We start from the raw sequence: 19,794 nt of genomic DNA, 5'->3' as shown, positions 1-19,794 counted from the left end.
GGTACCAGGTTTCCATTTGGGCCGACAGAAATGTTCCAACAACAGATTGTGGTGATCACTGCAAAACTCAGTATGTACCCAACATCACTGAATTTTATGCTTAGGGCAGGTGAATTCGGCGGCACAGAGACCATATCTCAAAAAGCTACCCCCAAAAATCTGTATGAAGAGTACAAGCATGACATTTAAAAATAAGAAACTGAACACCAAAAACAGCGTAGAGTAAAAAGCAGTCTCCTTGGAGAATAGAAACAAGGGGAAAGGGGGGTGCGGCAGGTAGAGTAAGGAGGTATTTGCTTGGCTTGTGTAAGAAGCACTGTAGAAAGAGCTGACATTTTACACTATTATTTCTATATAATTGGGGGGGGAACCTAGTAACAAATTCTGTTTACCAATGGGTAATTAGCAACAAACTTCTGCAAACCATTCAGTAAATAAACTTTTTAGGTTTTAGTATAATATTTGGTAACATTAAGAAATACTGTTGGGGTGCCTGCGTGGCTCAATTGATTAAGCCTCTGCCTTCAGCTCAGGTCCTGATCCCAGGTTCCTAGGATCGAGCCCCGCATCAGGCTCCCTGTTCAGCGTGGAGTCTGCTTCTCCCTCTCCCCCTGCTTGTGCTCTCTAATAAATAAATAAAATCTTTAAAAAAAAATTTTTTTAAATAATGTCACTGTTGGAATAATTTGTTCTGTCTTCTCATCAAAACATTACAGTAAAAAAACAAACCAACGTTAACAGTGAATTATGAGTCAAAATAAAACCTTCTATATTAAGGAAAAGGCTCCCTTACTCCATAGTGGATTCTTAAAAGCACTGGTACATACCAGAATCTTCCGTAGGTTCAGTTTTCACTTTGACGGGGCCACAGCTGAAAGGAAAAGAAGGCATGATGAAGCTGTGTGCTGGCGCGGGCCGTCCACACACCACCCACATATCAACACATAGAATCACTCACCTGACCAAGCTTACTGCAAACCTGACTCAAGGTTAAATTTACGTATTTATTTCTTGCATAAATGTAACTTGTCCACTGAATTTAGTACTTTAATTCCAATCAACCTTTTGAGGAAAAAAATATAACGATGTAGGGTAGCACAATAACTTGCAAACTCCACTTTCCTTGAAGGCCCGCCCTCCTCTTCCCAGTGTGGTTATCAATCTATCCTTTTAGCTTCCCCCAGGAACTACTCAGTCAAAAACTGCATGTTCATCGGACCCCAAATGAATCAGCTGAATATTAACCTTCAAGACATGTGACATGGGCCTTTTTAATGTTCTGATACCTCCAGAGTCTAAAACCTAGAGCCGCTGGAGTGTGAGGTGTATCTGCACTGATGAACTGTGCTTTACCTTCCACCTGGAGACAGCAGGGACCTTTCAGTATCTGTCACCATCACGCGACCACCTATATACAGAAGAAATCATGAGATTTAGGTTTTGCCAACACCTGCAACAGGACTAATATTTCCAAAGACCCTAACAGAGAATGAGTGTGGACAGGAGCACCTGCAGCTCCGGGTCACACTGGGGTGAGTGCCGTGTGAATGCACACAACAGTGTCCTTCACTTTCCCCCATAAGGAAGGGAAATGGGGATGAGGACCATCCAACAGCTTTCATCCCCTCACCCAGCAACACCCTCTCCCCTTAAGGAAAAAACTCAATTTTTTATTGGCGAAACAAATACAGCAACGTACTATTACTCCAGCAATATAGACAAAGCCTCCAGTGATAACAGGAGTGCTGACAGAGATTTCTGTTAGGGATACATCTGGCTCCGAACTAGGAAACAGTAACTGGTTAACAGGTATGGGATTTCTTTTTTTTTTTTTAAAGGTTTTATTTATTTATCTGACAGAGATAGAGACAGCCAGCGAGAGAGGGAACACAAGCGGGGAGTGGGAGAGGAAGAAGCAGGCTCACAGCGGAGGAGCCTGATGTGGGGGCTCGATCCCATAACGCCGGAATCACGCCCTGAGCCGAAGGCAGACGCTTAACCGCTGTGCCACCCAGGCGCCCCAGGTATGGGATTTCTATTTGGGGGTGATGAAAATGTTCTGAAATTAGATTGTGGTGACAGTTGTCCATGCTGGAAATACACTAAAACCCACTGTACACTTTAAAACCATGAATTTCATATTAAAAAAAAAAAACATGAATTTTATGTTTGCAAAAAGAAAAGGTAAAGAAAGACTAATGCCACCCAATGTGATGAAGATACAGAATAACTGGGACTCTCTCACTGCTGGTGGGAACACCAAATGGGAGTAAATCACACTGAAAATCAGTATGGCATATTCTTAAAAAAGTATATATGTAAATACCATGTGCCACTCCAATTTTAGGCATTTACCCAAATTTATGTCCACATGAAGACTTGCACTGAAATATTTATGGTTTTCTTTATTAACAGCCAAGAAATGGAAACCCAAATTTTCACGGACAGGTGAACGGGTTAACAATCACAGTGTACCGATACACTGGAATACCTCATCAGTAAAATAATGAACTACTGATACATCGAGCAACACGGATAAATCTCAAAATTGAGAAGCAAAACCAAAAAAAAGTACCTACTATGATTCCATTTCTATTTTAAAAATCTAAAAAATGCAAATAAATCCACTGTGACATCATCAATGGTTACCTGGGATTAAGGGCAGGGAGAAACAAAAGGAAGGAATTACCAAGGGCTGAGAGCAAACTTGGGGGTGAAAGATATGTTCATTGTCTTAACTGTACTGACGGTTTTCACAGTGTATACATGTATCAAAACTCATCAAACTGTACACTTCAAAAATGTGTAGTTTATTTTATGTCAATAGTAACTCAAAAAGGGGCACCTGGGTGGCTCAGCTGGTTAAGCGTCTGCCTTTCACTCAAGCGGTGATCTTGGGGTCCTGGGATGGATCCCGCATTGGGCTCCCTGCTCAGCAGGGAGTCTGCGCGCTCACCCATCTCCCTCCTGCCCCTGCCCCCACTCATGTAGGCTCTTTAAAAACTGAAAAACATCCCATTATAATCGCAACTTTCTCATTATTTTTACAATCAATATGATAAAAAGGCAGAGTTATACAACACCCCCTGCCCCCACTTGCACCACTCAGTGTGAACACCCTGTAGAAACATTCTTTAGTTATCAACAAGCCCCAATGTTTCAAAAGAAGTTTCTAGAATAGAAGACTTCAAAAAATACAAATGGCAGATTAAAACTAACCTAGAACACTTCAGGAAAAAAAATACTGCTTAAGAAAATGCGGAATTGTAAGTTAAACAAGACAATAATGTTTTCTTTCTCAGTCTTAAAAAGGACATCTACAAAAAAACAGTTAACAAGGTCCGCTAACACCACTTCCATTTGATATTGTATTGGACATTCTGGCTAGAATAACAAGATTAAAAGATAAAAAGCATTCAGATTGCAAAGAGGTAAACTGTCCTGATTCACATACAACATGATCCACTATGTAGAAAGCCCAGAACAAATGCGCAGGGTCAAATAACTTTCAATAAAAATTGCCGAAGCACTGCTGGGGAGAAAGGACGGTCTTTTCAACAAATTGTGCTAGAACAACTGGATAGCCACATGCAAAAAACGGAATTTACAACCCTACCATGTGCCATATACAAAAATTAACTCAAAACTGACCACAGATCCAAATGTAACAACTCAGGCTATAAAACCTACAGAAGAAAACACGACACATCCTCATGACCTTCTGTCAGGCAACAATCTTAGATACAAGATCAAAAGCAGAAGTGATGAAAGAATAAATCTGGCTTTGTAAAAATCAAAACCTTTTGTTCTTCACAGGACACTGTCAAAAGACAACTTGTAAAACTGGAGAAAATATCTGTATCAAAAATATATAAAGAACTCTTACAATTCAATCATAAAACTACAAATAACCCAATTAAAACACATGGAAAGGACCTGAACAGACTTTACTCCTAAGGATATACATGGTCACGAAGCACATGAAAAGATACTCAACGTTATTAGTAATGAGGGACGCACCACTTCACACCCATTAGGATGGTTAAAACCAAAAAGGCCGTACCAAGTGCTGACGGGGATGTGGAGAACCGGAACCCTCAGACAATGCCAATAGGAACATAAAATGGTACACGCACCTCAAGGGCAGCTTGGCAGGTTTTCTAAAGCTAAATGTAAAATTAGTCTACGACTCAGCAATTCTACTCCTAGGTATATATACCCAAGAGAAATTAAAGCGTATGTCCAGACAAAAACTTACTCAAGTAGTTCTATGGTAGTATTATTCGTAACAGCCCAGTGGAAACAATCAACCAGTGAATGGATAAATGAGTGGTACATTCATATGTGGGAATACTTACCATTCAGCAAGAAAAAGGAAATAACTATTGATACACCCAAGGATATGAATGAGCCTCAACTGAACTATGCTGAGTGAAAGAAGACAATCTCAAAAGGATACACACTATGTATCTAATTTATAGAACATTCATGGAAATAACAGAGATGAGGATAAAAATATTCTGAAATTAGATGGCAGTGGCTGTAAAACTTTGTAAACTCTGTCACTGTAAATTTACTAAAGCCCACTGAATTATATACTTAGAACAGGCAAATTTTATGGCATGGCAATTACACCTCAATAAAGCATCTAAACTACTAATTTTTTCATCGTGATGAGAGGAAAACAAAGGTTATTTAACAAAAAATAAAATATGGGTGTGTGTATATTATTTTGTCCTCTCTTCCTTACGCTGGTTAACAGACTGCCAGTGGTAATGGTCATTTATTTTCAAAAGTCTCAAATAAACCTGTCTCCCAAGGCACCAGTCTTCTAAAAATCACTTTTACCTTCAAATGAAATGGCTCAAACTTCCCAAAAGGAAGTCCTGTTGAAAACCTCCTCATTCAAGGGCCCCTCTTAATGCCCTCTTCAACCTTTCTGAAAGCCTTCCTGGGTGATAAACGAATCCTTCCTCCAACGAACTTCCACAGTATTTTCTCTAACTATTTGCACAGCGTGTAGGTTATGCTCTTGCTGTGGTGACTTTATGGGTTTTTGACCTCTTCCATTAAACTACCAGCACTCCAAAGCTTTAATGCTTGAGGCACAGCTGTGTATCCCCTCCCCACCCAATCCTGTGCCAAGCAGTTCTATGCCTGTTCAATGAACACTAGGTGATTAAGTCATCCTCTTAATGCTGGGAAATGAGGGCAGATCCAGTATATGATCGAACATGTTGCCAGGGTAAAACCTTGACTACGTCATAAAGCAGCAGAGCTAAAAACAAAAAACAAATCTGTTTTTTCAGCTCAGGGACTTTTCATTGGTTTACATAGAACACCCTACTCAGATGTAATGTCTTACATCATATCCTCAAAATAAAAGAGAAATCAGTAAAATGTGTTTAATTTGGCCCAACAGGTTTAGGAACTATCTGGAAACAAAGTAATCACTTACCTAGATGTTTCTTTGGCTCTAGGAAAGGTCTGCATTAAAACAAAATGAAAAACTACACATGAATATACAAAACAAAATTACTGTAAAGCATAAATTTAAATGATTCCCACCATAAACAAGAATTTTAAAAATATATTAAAATAAGCTGAGTATTCAACTTTATATACTAAACTGTTGATGCGTAAGGGATAAAGTACTTCACCTCTTAATGATAAATGAAATCCCTGCTTTGTTCTCTAAAATCCATTTCAGGGTGGCAAGATCGTAGTTCTCAGGGTGTTTAAAGGCAACTCCTTCTGGAAGCCCCTGCACGACCACAGCGGACTGATCTCGCAGCATCTTCTCATACGGAACAGGTACCACTGTTGATTTGCCTAAAGCTTTCCCTGGGGGTGAGGGACAGAGGTGAAGTAGAAACAGGATAAACATCATTAAATGTTGAGATTAAAGAACAAAACCATCATTAGTTTATCATGGCGTAACAAATGGCATTCATGCTGTTTTGTAATATCTGATTTCAAAACAAATTCAAAATATCAGAGCGCCCTATTCCCATGTTAGAAGTTCTAAGCCTGAAACAGATCCAAAAGGCCAAAATGAAAAGTATATAAAATATTTATACAAAACCTACACAAAACAAAAGGAACAATGGTTGATTTCTTGCACTACTGTCTTTCTTTACAATGGCCTCACGCTGGTATGATACAGTCTTTTCATATACAGTTCAGCCTTAGAACATGGAAACCTGACAGGTCCAACTGTCACCACAAAATAGCAAGCGATTTTTGGCCAATATTCACATCGAAAACTTACTACATAAATACAACAGACATTCCCAACTGACTGTGTTCTACCAGCCTGTCTGTGTCTATCAGGCAGTGAGTCCACAGACGCTAGGAACCCTATTCCCCAGAGATGAATTTTACCTAGAAACTCACAGTGTAACCAGTATCCTCTCCCTTCCGCTGTCTTTCTTAAGAGCTTTGTTTACCATGTGTGTGGACTAAGAAAAGGTGGTTTTTTCAAGAAAGTGGTGAGATCAGCACACAGGGCAAAAATAAACAGTTCTCTTTGGGTGATTATGATGTGTTAATGTAGGTTCTCTGGGGAGGCAGGAGTTGATAGTGGCAGGAATCTATGCAGGTACTGGGCCAGGGAGTACATGAGAAATCTACCTTCCTCTTCCTTTTCCTGTAAACCTAAAACAGCTCGTAAAAAGAAAAAGGAAAAAAAAACCTACCCCACAGCTCTAATAGGTACATTTGTTTGTTTCTGGGTTTCTTCAAACTATAAATGGAAAGTAAGGTCATTCCTGATGTTAACCCAACGTTCGGAAACTGATCCAATCGGTTTGTCAAAAATGTGCAGTTTGACTGTGAAACCAGTTATACAATTTACCCGTTAGCAAACTCAATTATATAATGTCTCCATTAGAAAATTCAAGTGTATAACCATACCATAGCAAAAGCAGAAATAGTCCTCAACTGTTTTTCTGAGCGTCTCAATCTCCACAGCATCTACGCTCATCCGATTAGCCGGGGTTGTAGATTTCATCTTATGCATCTCTGCAGCCTTTTCTTCTTCTTCAACACCTGTAAAAACAATTAATGATATAAAAGGCTCATATCCAGGGGTGCCTGGGTGGCACAGCGGTTAAGCGTCTGCCTTCGGCTCAGGGCGTGATCCCGGCGTTCTGGGATCGAGCCCCACATCAGGCTCCTCTGCTATCAGCCTGCTTCTTCCTCTCCCACTCCCCCTGCTTGTGTTCCCTCTCTCGCTGGCTGTCTCTATCTCTGTCGAATAAATAAAAATTAAAAAAAAAAAAAAAAGGCTCATATCCACTACCTTAATATTTGTCTTTCTGTAAGAATACTTTTTTCTAATATTCTAGTATTTATGATTTGTTATAAAAAGACAGAAAGAGGGGTGCCTAAGTGGCTCAGTCGGTTAAGTGGCTGCTTTCAGCTCAGGTCATGATCTCAGGGTGAGCTTGGTGTCAGGCACCCTGCTCAGCAGGGAGTCTGCTTCTCCCTCTCCCTCTGCCCATTCCCCCACCTTGTGTGGGCAAGCATGCTTGCTCGCTCTAATAAGTAAATAAAATCTTAAATAAAAAAAAAGGAGAGGAGGTGACATTTCAAAATAAGAACTACAACAAATGAATAAAAAACATAAATGGTCATTGTCTCTGAAATAATTGCAGCTGTTAACAAAAAGTTCTGTAAAAAATTAGCTACTAGTAGTCTTAAAAAAAAAAAGTATCTTTAGAGTAATTTATCACCTACAAACTTAAATATGAGATTATCACCATCACAAAAAAGATTCCAGGTTCATAAAGTCCAACACATAGCCACTAGACACCTGTGGCTACTGAGCACCTGAAACGTACCAGTCCAAATTATGATGTGTGATAAATTTGCAATACATACTGGACTTTGAAAACTTGGTACAGAAGAGTATACAAAATATCCCATTAATCATTTTTATGTTGATTACATGTTGAAGAACAATGTTTTAAATTACCCAGTTAAACTATAACCACGAAAATAAATTTCACCTGTTTCTCTTTCTTATTGTCATAACTCAAACATTTTAAATTATGAGTGATTAACATCATCTCATTGCTCCTGGAGAGTGCTTTTCCAAACTCTGGCAAAGAGAATTCTCCCCCAGGGAATTGTAAAACTGACTCATAAACCTATGGGTTAAGTTTCAGAAGACCACTATTGATTCTTACCTGCAAAATACTTAAATAAGCAAATATTACATACTTGAGAATTACATCCAAAGATTATTCTCTAGGGCATTAAATTATTGGTAACAAAAAGAATGTATGAATACTAATAGGCAGGGACTACAATTTGCAACTGAGGACAATTCCCCTAATGCTTAGTTCTAATCACTGGAGAACCACATAAGCAAGGCAGTATAGGGAACGGGAGTATAAACACAGCTGCCAGTGGGATTATAGTATTCATGGGACAGATGGCAGCTGATATACACATAATCAAAACAACATTATTACTATAAACTTAAATACATAAACATGATCAAAGCCTTAAAAATTCTCAAAATGATCAGAAATAATGAAAAAAAATTTAAAAAGATTATACTACCATAAAGCTTAGAAGATTATAGTGGGGCATGGAAGGGGGGGCCTGCAGTGTAGAGAAGATATGCTTTTTTTAAAAGGACTAAAAATACGATTGAGAATTGAAATTAATGAATTGAGAAAACTATTTTATTCACCCACAATCTGCTCAATCATGAATTGGATCTAACATGATAATGGAAATTTAAGTTTGGCATTTAAAGACAGACAGACAGACACAGACACACACACACACAATACGCCTGCAGACATCCCCACCATTTCATTCTCTTTCCATGTTTAAGAAGAGGCTGTATCACTGAGACAATATGAAACCGGCAGGCAATGTGAGGTTAAACAGATACAAAACCAGCCTGACTGTTTAAGACCATAGGCAGTAACAGCCTACAGCAAATTTCTCTACTGCATTTGTTTCGTGTGGAGCTGTATTTTCACCAACTGGATGAACTCCCAATCGGAGGACTACAAAACGCACTGAGAACTCTGACAAGTTGATTCTACGGAGGGAATCGGAGAGACCAGTTTAATTTTGCAGTGTGCTTACACAAATTTCGTGCACAGAAAAAGACTTGCTTTGAACACACCAGATACCTATCAAGAAAAGAACTGTAAACTTAAATAAGAATCTTTAATCAATTCAACATTTCTCTACCTCCTCTCTCAGGTGCGCCACTAATGCAAAGGAATGCCAAGCAAGGAACACAGGATAAACGTTTACCATTTTTCTTAAACTCTTCAGTATTTACCCTTATATATTACCATGTCAGGAACATTTTGAGCATTTTGAAATGTCTCTAGACATTTTAGAAAGTCCTTTTAGTATAAATCTTCTCATTCTGCTTTAAAATAAGACACTTGTTATCCACAAATATTTAGGCACGGTATTTATGAAATACAAAAGATAACAATACAATACTTACAGTATTTTACAAAATCTTTCTGAAAATCCTTTCTAGTGTTGACAAAAGCACGTCCTCTCTCGGTTCCAACGACAAACACGTCTGTTTCATACACTGCAATGCAGGCCACTTCTGCCTTGGACTTGGCCAGTTCTTTACACTAAAACACAAATAGCAAATCTTATGTTACATACAGATGTCTTAAAGTACTATTTCTGCTGGATGAATAAAAAATCTTATCACTTCAATTGTCTTACTACAGTATCTGGAATCAGATGAAGTTCCCAGTATCTGGCCTTAGATTATCATATAAAAAGAGTAACCATTTTTTAAAGGTACCCCTCTTTCTATATAGGTTTCAACCCTGATTTTAAACAGGAGAAAACAGAATTTTTAAGAAAAAAGGCAGAAATTCTCTTGTAATCTCTTATAGGTCAAATCCCCATGAAACAGACTCAGATTTCCACCCAGGCTTACTGGAGAGTATTCTCAATATCAACACCCATGAGACATGGGGGGGCGCAGGATTCAGCAAAGGGAGAGCTGATCGTTGGTGAAGCTGCATCTGGGGAGCTCTGGAGCTGGGATGGCCCTCCCAAAGAAAGGGGAGACCCTGGGCCAGGGAGCCTCAAACACTCACAGCAGCTGGAAGGATCAGGGCCATCAGTCCTAAAGGGAAGTCTGAAGCCACATCACAACATCCACTATATAATCCCACCTTCAGAAGTAGCTCTATCTGAATACACAATGGGAATCATGTTGGGGTGAGGTGGGGTTTTTTTTGTTGTTGTTTTTTCTAAGTATGGCTTCTACTAAATATATTCCTATAAAATTAAAAATTCTTAATCTTAATACTAACATAACATTCCATTTTATTTTGCTTAGTACTAACATTATTGGCAATGTTGGTGATTCTAATTACCACTCCTTAAAATAACACTGAAATAATCTGGGGACAAAATATTTGTGTGTAGAGTGTCAGAGATATGAAACGAGTCAAAAAAGCTTTTGACTCTGAAAGTAAATACTTTTAAGGTTCTCAAACCTACTGCAAACTGCTTTCTGAGAAGATTCTATCAGTTCACACTCCCAACTGACCTTCTAGAAGAGCTAACTCACAATATTCTCACTATGATAGTGTGTAACTTTTCCAGAAACACTTTAAAAGATCTTAGTATAATCAACAGTCCACTCGGGGCGCCTGTGTGGCTCAGTCGGTAGAGCATGGTGATTCTTGATCTCGGGGTTGTTGAGCTTGAGCCCCACTTTGGGTATAAAGATTACTTAAAAAAAATAAAATCTTCAGGGGCGCCTGGGTGGCACAGCGGTTAAGCGTCTGCCTTCGGCTCAGGGCGTGATCCCGGCGTTATGGGATCGAGCCCCACATCAGGCTCCTCTGCTGTGAGCCTGGTTCTTCCTTTCCCACTCCCCCTGCTTGTGTTCCCTCTCTCACTGGCTATCTCTATCTCTGTCAAATAAATAAATAAAATCTTTAAAAAAATAAAATAAAATAAAAAAATAAAATCTTCAAAAATAATAATAATAATAGTAATAATAATCCACTGATTGGTTGGTATTAAAAAGTATTGTACCTTAGGTATTTCTCTGTAAATTAACATACCATTTGCTTATCTTTCTATGTTAGTAGTATGTTTCTCTATTGATGCTTAAAAATACCTCACATATTTTAGGCATTAGAAAAGCTGCTTATGGAATTAAATATAGAATTATATATTTTTTCTTCTGTTTTTTTAAATTTGTGCTATTACTATTTTCTACTCATCTAGATTTTTTTTTAAAAGATTTTATTTATTTATTCAACAGAGATAGAGACAGTCAGTGAGAGGGAACACAAGCAGGGGGAGTGGGAGAGAAAGAAGCAGGCTCATAGCAGAGAAGCCTGATGTGGGGCTCGATCCCACAACGCCGGGATCACGCCCTGAGCCGAAGGCAGACGCTTAACCGCCGTGCCACCCAGGCGCCCCTACTCATCTAGATTTTTAACCTGACACATTATAAAGACTTGAAGTTTGGGGGTCTTTCTTTTTTTTTTTTTTTTTTTTTTTTTAAAGATTTTTTTTTTTCGACAGAGATAGAGACAGCCAGTGAGAGAGGGAACACAAGCAGGGGGAGTGGGAGAGGAAGAAGCAGGCTCATAGCAGAAGAGCCTGATGTGGGGGCTCGATCCCATAACGCCAGGATCACGCCCTGAGCCGAAGGCAGACGCTTAACCGCTGTGCCACCCAGGCGCCCCTGGGGGTCTTTCTTTTGCTTTTTGTTGCAAATACCCCATGTTCTCAGTATCATTTGTTGCAAACTACAGCTTTCCTCTATTTGGTTTTTATTTACACAATAACCATCTTAAATAGAAATTATTTGCATAATATTGCTCTAAAACGTTATCTTAAATAAATAATTTTATGCCTACTGATGATGAGAAATCTTTTGAAATATAATAAAGCCATTGTACAGAACTTCTGACCTACAGGTGAGCCAACAATTGTGCCCAGCATGAATAATGCTACACTATCATTTTGTAACATTACATTTATATGAGATATGCTGTGGCTGCTCACCTGGAAGGAAATGTTATTTACTCACTTTGTCACAGACGAGGGTGTGAGGGTACATGCCTATTCATCACTTTCCACACTTGGTTGGACATCCCCATCACCAAAGGCAGTATTTATGAAAGAGCAAAGCCAGATTCATATACTGCCCAAAGATTAGATCAAAGAAATCTATGGGCCAAGGGAGAAGATGAAACTGACCTATACACCTATAATTATACTCCATAATTTACAACCAGAAACATGAGGAGAGATATACTCTTACTGCTGGTGAGGAAGACATAAAGCCTGAGAATAACGAAATGACTTTGCCAAAGATAAGAAAATTATAAAGACAGTCTAAAGAAGAGAATGGGTTCCAACTGACCGAACTATTCTATGTAGAGAATAGTATTAAAGATAATTATTTTAATAAACAGTAGGGGGGGCGCCTAGGTGGCTCAGTCAGTTAAGCATCTGCCTTTGGCTCAGGTCATGATCCCCTGATCCCGGGACAGACTCCCGTGTTGGGCTCCCTGCTCAGTGGGAAGTCTGCTTCTTCCTCTCCCTCTGTCCCTACCCCCACCCCCCGTTTGTGCTCTCTCTCTCACTGTCTCAAATAAATGAATAAAATAAAATCATTAAAAAGAAAAACAAAACAAAAAAACCAGAGCAGGATTTAATCTCTAAACTATCACTTAGGGGCGCTTACGTGGCTCAGTTGGTTAAATGTCTATCTTTTTTTTTTTTTTTTTTTTTTTTTTTTATTTATTTGACAGAGATAGAGACAGCCAGTGAGAGAGGGAACACAAGCAGGGGGAGTGGGAGAGGAAGAAGCAGGCTCAGAGCAGAAGAGCCTGATGTGGAGCTCGATCTGGGATCACGCCCTGAGCCGAAGGCAGACGCTTAACCGCTGTGCCACCCAGGCGCCCCTAAATGTCTATCTTTGGCTCAGGTCATGATCCTGGGGTCCTGGGATGGAGCCTTGGGGAATCAGGCTCCCTGCTCAGCAGGGAGTCTGCTTAAGAGTGTCTCTCTTTCTTTCTGCCCCTTCCCCTGCTTATGCTAATAAATAAATAAAATCTTTAAAAAAAAAAAAGTAACAGTATATAGCCACTTTCTTTAAGGAAAGAATTTTTCAAAATTCTCTAATAGTACAAAGTAGGAAAAAATGCCTTTAGGGAGAAGTTAACCAACCTGCAAACTCCATCATACCGACACCTGTGAGGTTAAATGCTTTCTAATACTAGTCAACGCTAGGACGGGAATACATAGCCCTCTCCTAGTTAGGATATATTCAGTTTCAGTGTGTCAGAAAATACCTAAGTCTGATGCTTATAAATCTATGAGCTGAAATACTAGGTTTCCAGCTATAGATCTATAAAAACATGATTAAGCAAACTGTTATTACCACCATCACAGTAATACAAAAATACAGCAAAAGGATACTTAATATTGTTTACTATAATTATGTATACAACACAGGTTTCTTAAAAATGAAGAGCAAACACACTACATATTCAGTAAAAGGTAGCGGGGTAAGGACAACTGCGAATGCGTAGCACAATAAGGAATATAAATAGCAAGTATGCTCTTATGGCCCAGAATTCTGCCGATGCTCTTTATACAGATACAATTAAACACCAGCACCACACTAGAATACACAAACTCATTCTGAGTAACTTCAACTGTTACACATGAATTCAAAGCTACTGTTTGCAAAACAAGAAATGGCCTAAGATACTGGCAGGTAAACAGTTGAAATTAAATATAAAAAATTAAACATTTAGGTAAGTTAAGAATATTGTGAAACATGGTAATAAAATGATTTTTAACGCTTAAATCCAAACTGCTATTCAAGCAAAAAAACTCTTCCTATAAAAATCAAAAAACATGCATGTTTACAAAAAACAAAACAAAACAAAACAAACTCACCCGCAAACTCAATCCTATCCAACTATAAACATTTTCTAGAACTATAAAGCCATCTCACCATGGACTCAAGAGCAGACATAAGGAACGTCACCACCATCCTGCTCTCTGAGGACTCCTCGTCTTCGACGGGCAGGGTAGACATTGCTACTTGGGCCATGATCCCTAGGAAAGAAATAAGAAAATGAGTGGCAGTAATTCACAATGTCCTTCTCAACAGACTTTCAGCGCTGTGAGAGTCCTCCACAGACTGCCTAATTTACAGTTTTCTTGCCTAAGAGGGAAAAAATGCTCAGAAGCTCAGTATTCAATTTGTCAAAAACTCCCATCCTCTAAGATATAAAATCTATCCCCTAAACTTCCAACTCATTTCCATAAAATTAGGTCAGCATAATCCCTGAAATAAACTCAGATGTCACCCACAACCAGTTAAAATTTCTCCCAAGTGAGGGGCGCCTGGGTGGTTCAGTTGGTTAAGCGTCTGCCTTAGCTCAGGTCATGATCCCAGGGACCTGGGATCGAGTCCTGAATCAGGCTCTCTGCTCAGCAGGGATTCTGCTTCTCCCTGTCCCCCAGTCTCATCCTCTGTCTCTCAAATAAATTAAAAAAAAAAAAAAAAAAATCTCCCAAGTGAGAGAGGTGAAGCACTCCACCATCCAGTGATAGTTATCACAGTTCAATACAGGACATGGATGCAAAGTTCCCTTCCTCCCAGGGATAAGCAGAGTCGGTAAGGCAGACAGAGGCTGGGTGAAGAGAACTTCTTTGTTCTTACTAAGAAGGAAATCAGTTGCAGGACAAATAACATCTAAGATTGCTTTATAATAGGAGCGCCTGGGTGGCACAGCGGTTAGGTGTCTGCCTTAGGCTCAGAGTGTGGTCCCGGCGTTGTGGGATCGAGCCCCACATCAGGCTCCTCTGCTGTGAGCCTGCTTCTTCCTCTCCCACTCCCCCTGCTTGTGTTCCCTCTCTCGCTGGCTGTCTCTATCTCTGTTGAATAAATAAATAAAATCTTTAAAAGAAAAAAAAGATTGCTTTATAATACAACATTATTATTCTCTTTAGAAAACATTTTCTGATACTTGGGTATCAGCAAGGAGCCTCAACTGAATCCAACACTATAAAAATGGAACACATAAACACCAAATAGGAACTGTTGGCAAGGATGTGGAGAAATTGTGCACTGCTCTTAGGAATGTAAAATGATGTATCCAGGGTGGAAAACAATTTGTTGACAGTTCCTAAAAAAATTAATCATAATTACCATAACACAGCAATTCCACTTCTGGATATATACCCAAAAGAACCAGAAGCAGGTACTCAGATCCATCTATATGCATGTTCACAAAAGCATTATTCACAAAAGCCAAGAGGTGGAAACAACCCAAATGTCCACTGTCAGCTGAATGGATGCACAAAATGGGAGACATACATACAATGGCATATAATTCAGCCTTAAAGAGGAAAGAAGTTCTGAAACATGCTACAACATAAATGAACCTCGAAAAGATTATTTTAAGTGAAATAAGCCAGACACAAAAAGACAAATATTATGATTACAATCCCATGAGATACCTACATAATAGTCAAATTCACAGAGACAGAAAGAAGAATAGTGGTCACCAGGGACTAGGAGGAGTGAGTAGTGCGGATTTATTGTTAATGTGCACAGAATTTTATTTGGGATGATGAAAAGTTCTGGAACTAAATGGTGGTGATGGCTGCAGAACAATGCCAGGGAGCTGTACATTTAAATAAAAATGGTTAAAATGGCTAATTTTGTTATGTATATCTTATAAAAATTTAAAACTGAAAAGCAAAAATATACCATATAAAGACACTTAAGAAGCCAAAATCAAAAGCATATTTTAAAAATACTAATACTGGGACGCCTGAGTGGTTCAGTCTGTTATGCATCCAACTCTTGATTTCACCTCAGGTCATGACCTCAGGGTAGTGAGATCGAGCCTCACTGGAGGACTCCGAGCCTCACTGGAGGACCGTGGTTGGCGTGGTGTCTGCTTAAGATTCTCTCTCCCCTCTCCCTCTACCCCACCCTCCCCACCTCTCACCCCAGTTCCTGGGCTCTCTCTCAAAAAAACAAACCAAAACAAAAAAAACGCTAACACAAAAAAAACTTCTAGAGGCACCTGGCTGGTTCAATCAGTAGAGCGTGCACCTCCTGATCTTTGGGTAGTGAGTTCAAGCCCCACCTTGAGCATTGAGCTTATTTAAAAAACAAAACAAAACAAAAAGTGACCTAGCTCTACCATTTGTTACCCTGTGAGTTAACTGCTAGGCTAGATTTGGGCACCAACAAGTAACAAAGTGTACATACTTAGGAAATAACACTTTGCAATGAAAAACAGTAACAAAAACAACTGATACTTATCCCTGAATCTGTGAACAAATGGAAGCATCTTTGTTTTCCAAAACAAGATCTCTATCCTGAATAGAGATAGAATCAGGAAAAGCTGTATTAAGCAAGAGAATGCTTAAAACATAGAAATTACTTTCCCTAACAGCCTAGGTCCCATTCTTTTCTCCTGGATAAGTAAGTTTAATTTATATTAAAATGTGGCTCAGTCAAAATGGACTACAAAGGCATATTATTTTGTCATAATCATAACATTCACTTGGAATATACTGTCATTATTTCTGAAAATTCACAGGATTTCTTACTAATTTCACTTTTCCTTCAATTCTCCAGAATGAGAAAAAGGAGACGTGAAAAGGGAGACATGTTCTCATTTTACAAATTCAATGATGTGTCAAAAGTTATAGCTACTTTTTAGTGCCAGAACATAACACTAGGACAATTTTCTGCCTACTGTGATTTCTACTTCTCACCTTAAATTGCTGGAAATCCGCCATGAGGTCATTCACGCTCAATGAGTATTAAGAAACGGGAGACAGACACCCCACTGACAGCCCTGCAGGGGTGCCACAGGCGATGAGAGGTCCTATTTCATAACCAGAACTTCTCAGGAGGCATCGTAGCACTTACAAGGGGAAGAACCTTGGAGGTAACTGTCCAATAGGGCTTGGTGGGGAAGGATGCGTTTTGTTTGGGGCTTTCTGCTCTCAAGAAAGTGCGCATCTGCATTACAACAGAAATTCTGGGAACTGTTCTTTGCCGGTCCCAAGAAGTCATTTCCCTGGATAGTCTTGAGTCTAGACTCCTCAAGGAATATTCTCCCTGCACCCCTCACCCAGTAACTGCTGCCCTTCTCTTCTCTTTCCTAGAAAGGAACTGCCATCACACAGTGGCACTGACGAGGGCCACCAGGGCCACACACCAGGCCAGGCTGCTGACACAGGCTTATGGAGCATGCGGCATGATAGGCACTGGCAGACCAGGTTGTGGGTCCCTGGACCACAAAGCAGCTCCGTGCCCTCCAGTGAGCAGAGACACTAAATCAACTTGCTTAGAAGTCCCCTTAAACCTCTGACCTTTTATGAGGTCCCTCATTTTAAATAAGGGCTAGACAGACCAAAAAAAAAAAAAAGAAAAAAGAAAAAAAGATCCATTCACTATATGTAGAACTATTCATTATCTATTTCATAGTCCAACAACCCTGTAAGTGAGAAAGAACACAAAAACGAGGGGCGCCTGGGTGGCTCAGTCAGTTAAATGTCTGCCTTCGTCTCAGGTCATGACCCCTGGGTCCTGGGATCAAGCCCCACACTGGACTCCCTGCTCAGCGGGGAGCCTGCTTCTCTCTTTCCCTCTACTGATCCCCCTGCTTGTGTGCTAGCGCTCTCTCTCTCTCAAACAAAATCTTTAAAAAAAAAAAAAAAAGCACACAAACACGAAATAGAAGTACATTCACAGAGCCTAGAGAAAAGAACTTCACAGGAGATGGTGCTCCCATAAAACACTTGAGCAGAACTCATGTATTCTTTTTCTGGTTTATTTTAAACAGGAGTGTGTCTTTGTGTGTGTGTGTCTAGAAATGAACAACAACAAAAAATCACCGCTGAAAGCAACTAAAATGGGATAGCTCTGTACTCAAGGAATGCTAACAGGCACATCTGTATCTCTAAACTTCATTAGGGATATTCTTTGGAACAAAAAGGGAAATGAACAACATGATCGTATACTCCGTAAGACAGTAAATACCAAAAAAAAAAAAAAAAAAAAAAAAAAAAAAAAGGATCCTTTTNTCCTTCTGAATCTTCTAGATACAGAAAAGGATGAGAAATTGACCTGAGATAATTCAGAGTTAACCCGTTAGACCAGAAAACAACTTCTGGTTTCTGGATCTATAACAGAAAGTGCTTGCTCCCCCCTGTGTATCTCTGATGCTGTCTTGGTAAAGGAGGCCTTATGAAGAGCTTACAAGAGAAAAGGTGATCTCTTTATAAGGCCGTCATCCAAGGAAGAAGACCAACAGTCAAAGAACAACCTGGTGGACATACCTTTAGAGATGTACTATCCAATATGGTAGCTAACAGCCCCATGTAACCACTTTAATTAAAATCTACAATTGTGGGGCGCCTGGGTGGTGCAGTCATTAAGCGTCTGCCTTCGGCTCAGGGCGTGATCCCGGTGTTCTGGGATCAAGCCCCACAACAGGCTCCTCCGCTGGGAGCCTGCTTCTTCCTCTCCCACTCCTGGGCTTGTGTTCCCTCTCTCACTGGCTGTCTCTCTGTCAAATAAATAAATAAAATCTTTTAAAAAAAAATCTACAATTGTAATAGGATTCGCCGCCTTTCGAGGGCTCAATATCCACATGTAGCTAGCGGCTGCTATGCTGAAGATCACAGAACATTCTCCTCATCACAAAAACTATACTGCTATAGAGGCTACACTATGCAGAATACGTTCAGGTAAGCTTAGTCATGAGAAGTAATTCTCACGAGAGACACAGATTCTCAAGATAAATTAGTAAGATTCCAAAGAGGCTAACCCACTATCAGTGCAGTGACCTTGCCTCAATGATCAACTAGCATCACGTACCTGTGATCACATTCCATATTCCTACAGAACAATTTATTATTTCTATAGCTACATAACAGCCCATCAAAATGGAATCATACAATTTCTCTGAACATCTTCATAAATCTTGTCTTATTTCCATATTTTAAAATTCTTAATACTGAAATAGATTAGTATGAGCATCTTTATTTAAAAAGATTTATTTATTTATTTATTTACTCATTTATTTACAGAGCACAAGTGGAGGGAGGGTAAGGAGCAGAGGAAAAGAGTGTCTCAAGTAGACTCCCCATTGAGCAAGAGCCTGATGCGGGGCTCAATCCCAGGATCTTGAGATCATGACCTGAGCCGAAATCAAGAGTCGGATGCCCAACTGACTGAGCCACCCAGGTGCTCCGATAAGTAGTATGAACATCTTTATAGCTCTTGATATGTAATGCCAAAATTTTTACAGTGTTCCCAGAAATGTTTAAAATACACTAAATCTGGGGTACCTTAGTAGTTAAGCATCTGCCTTCGGCTCAGGTCATGATCCCAGAGTCCTGGGACTGAGTCCCTCATCGGGCTCCCTGATCAGGAGGGACCTGCTTCTCCCTCTCCCCTTGCTTGTTCTGTCAAATAAATAAGTAAAATCTAAAGAAAGAAAAGAAGAAAAGAAAGAAAAGAAAAGAAAAGAAAAGAGAAAAGAAAAGGAAAGAAAAAGAAAGAAAGAAAAGGAAGGAAGGAAAAGAAAAAAGAAAAGAGAAAAAAGAAAAAAGTAAAGAAAAGAGAAAAGAAAAAAGAAAAATTATTTTAATTGTGAGGCCTGTGATTAAGGCAGGTTCCTCCAGGTGTCTGGGAACACGACCTGCTCGGGATCACCATAATCCAAGTTCAAGGCTTCAGGGTGCTTGGGCCACCCAGAT

The 19,794-nt window shown here is 39.6% G+C and overlaps 1 protein-coding gene across 12 annotated transcripts in view; it reads right to left on the bottom strand.

Moving 5' to 3' along the window:
- The window catches only part of GTF2I (general transcription factor IIi), a 100,966-nt gene that overhangs the window by 64,179 nt on the left and 16,993 nt on the right, over positions 1 to 19,794 (bottom strand). For all 12 annotated transcript variants that reach the window (XM_019800543.2, XM_019800538.2, XM_019800540.2 and 9 more), the window contains exons 2-8: positions 14,009 to 14,112; positions 9,488 to 9,626; positions 6,916 to 7,050; positions 5,661 to 5,844; positions 5,459 to 5,487; positions 1,354 to 1,408; positions 828 to 871 (exon numbers count right to left, since the gene is read on the bottom strand). In XM_019800543.2, coding sequence (XP_019656102.1) covers positions 828 to 871; positions 1,354 to 1,408; positions 5,459 to 5,487; positions 5,661 to 5,844; positions 6,916 to 7,050; positions 9,488 to 9,626; positions 14,009 to 14,107 — 685 coding nt within the window. In that variant the 5' untranslated portion in view covers positions 14,108 to 14,112. The remainder of the gene's footprint in view (positions 1 to 827; positions 872 to 1,353; positions 1,409 to 5,458; positions 5,488 to 5,660; positions 5,845 to 6,915; positions 7,051 to 9,487; positions 9,627 to 14,008; positions 14,113 to 19,794) is intronic.

The sequence above is a fragment of the Ailuropoda melanoleuca genome, chromosome 10 (assembly GCF_002007445.2).
Source record: "Ailuropoda melanoleuca isolate Jingjing chromosome 10, ASM200744v2, whole genome shotgun sequence".
NCBI classification, from domain to species: domain Eukaryota; kingdom Metazoa; phylum Chordata; class Mammalia; order Carnivora; family Ursidae; genus Ailuropoda; species Ailuropoda melanoleuca.
The sequence above is the reverse complement of the archived record's forward strand: the minus strand, read 5'-3'. Positions and strand labels throughout refer to the sequence as shown.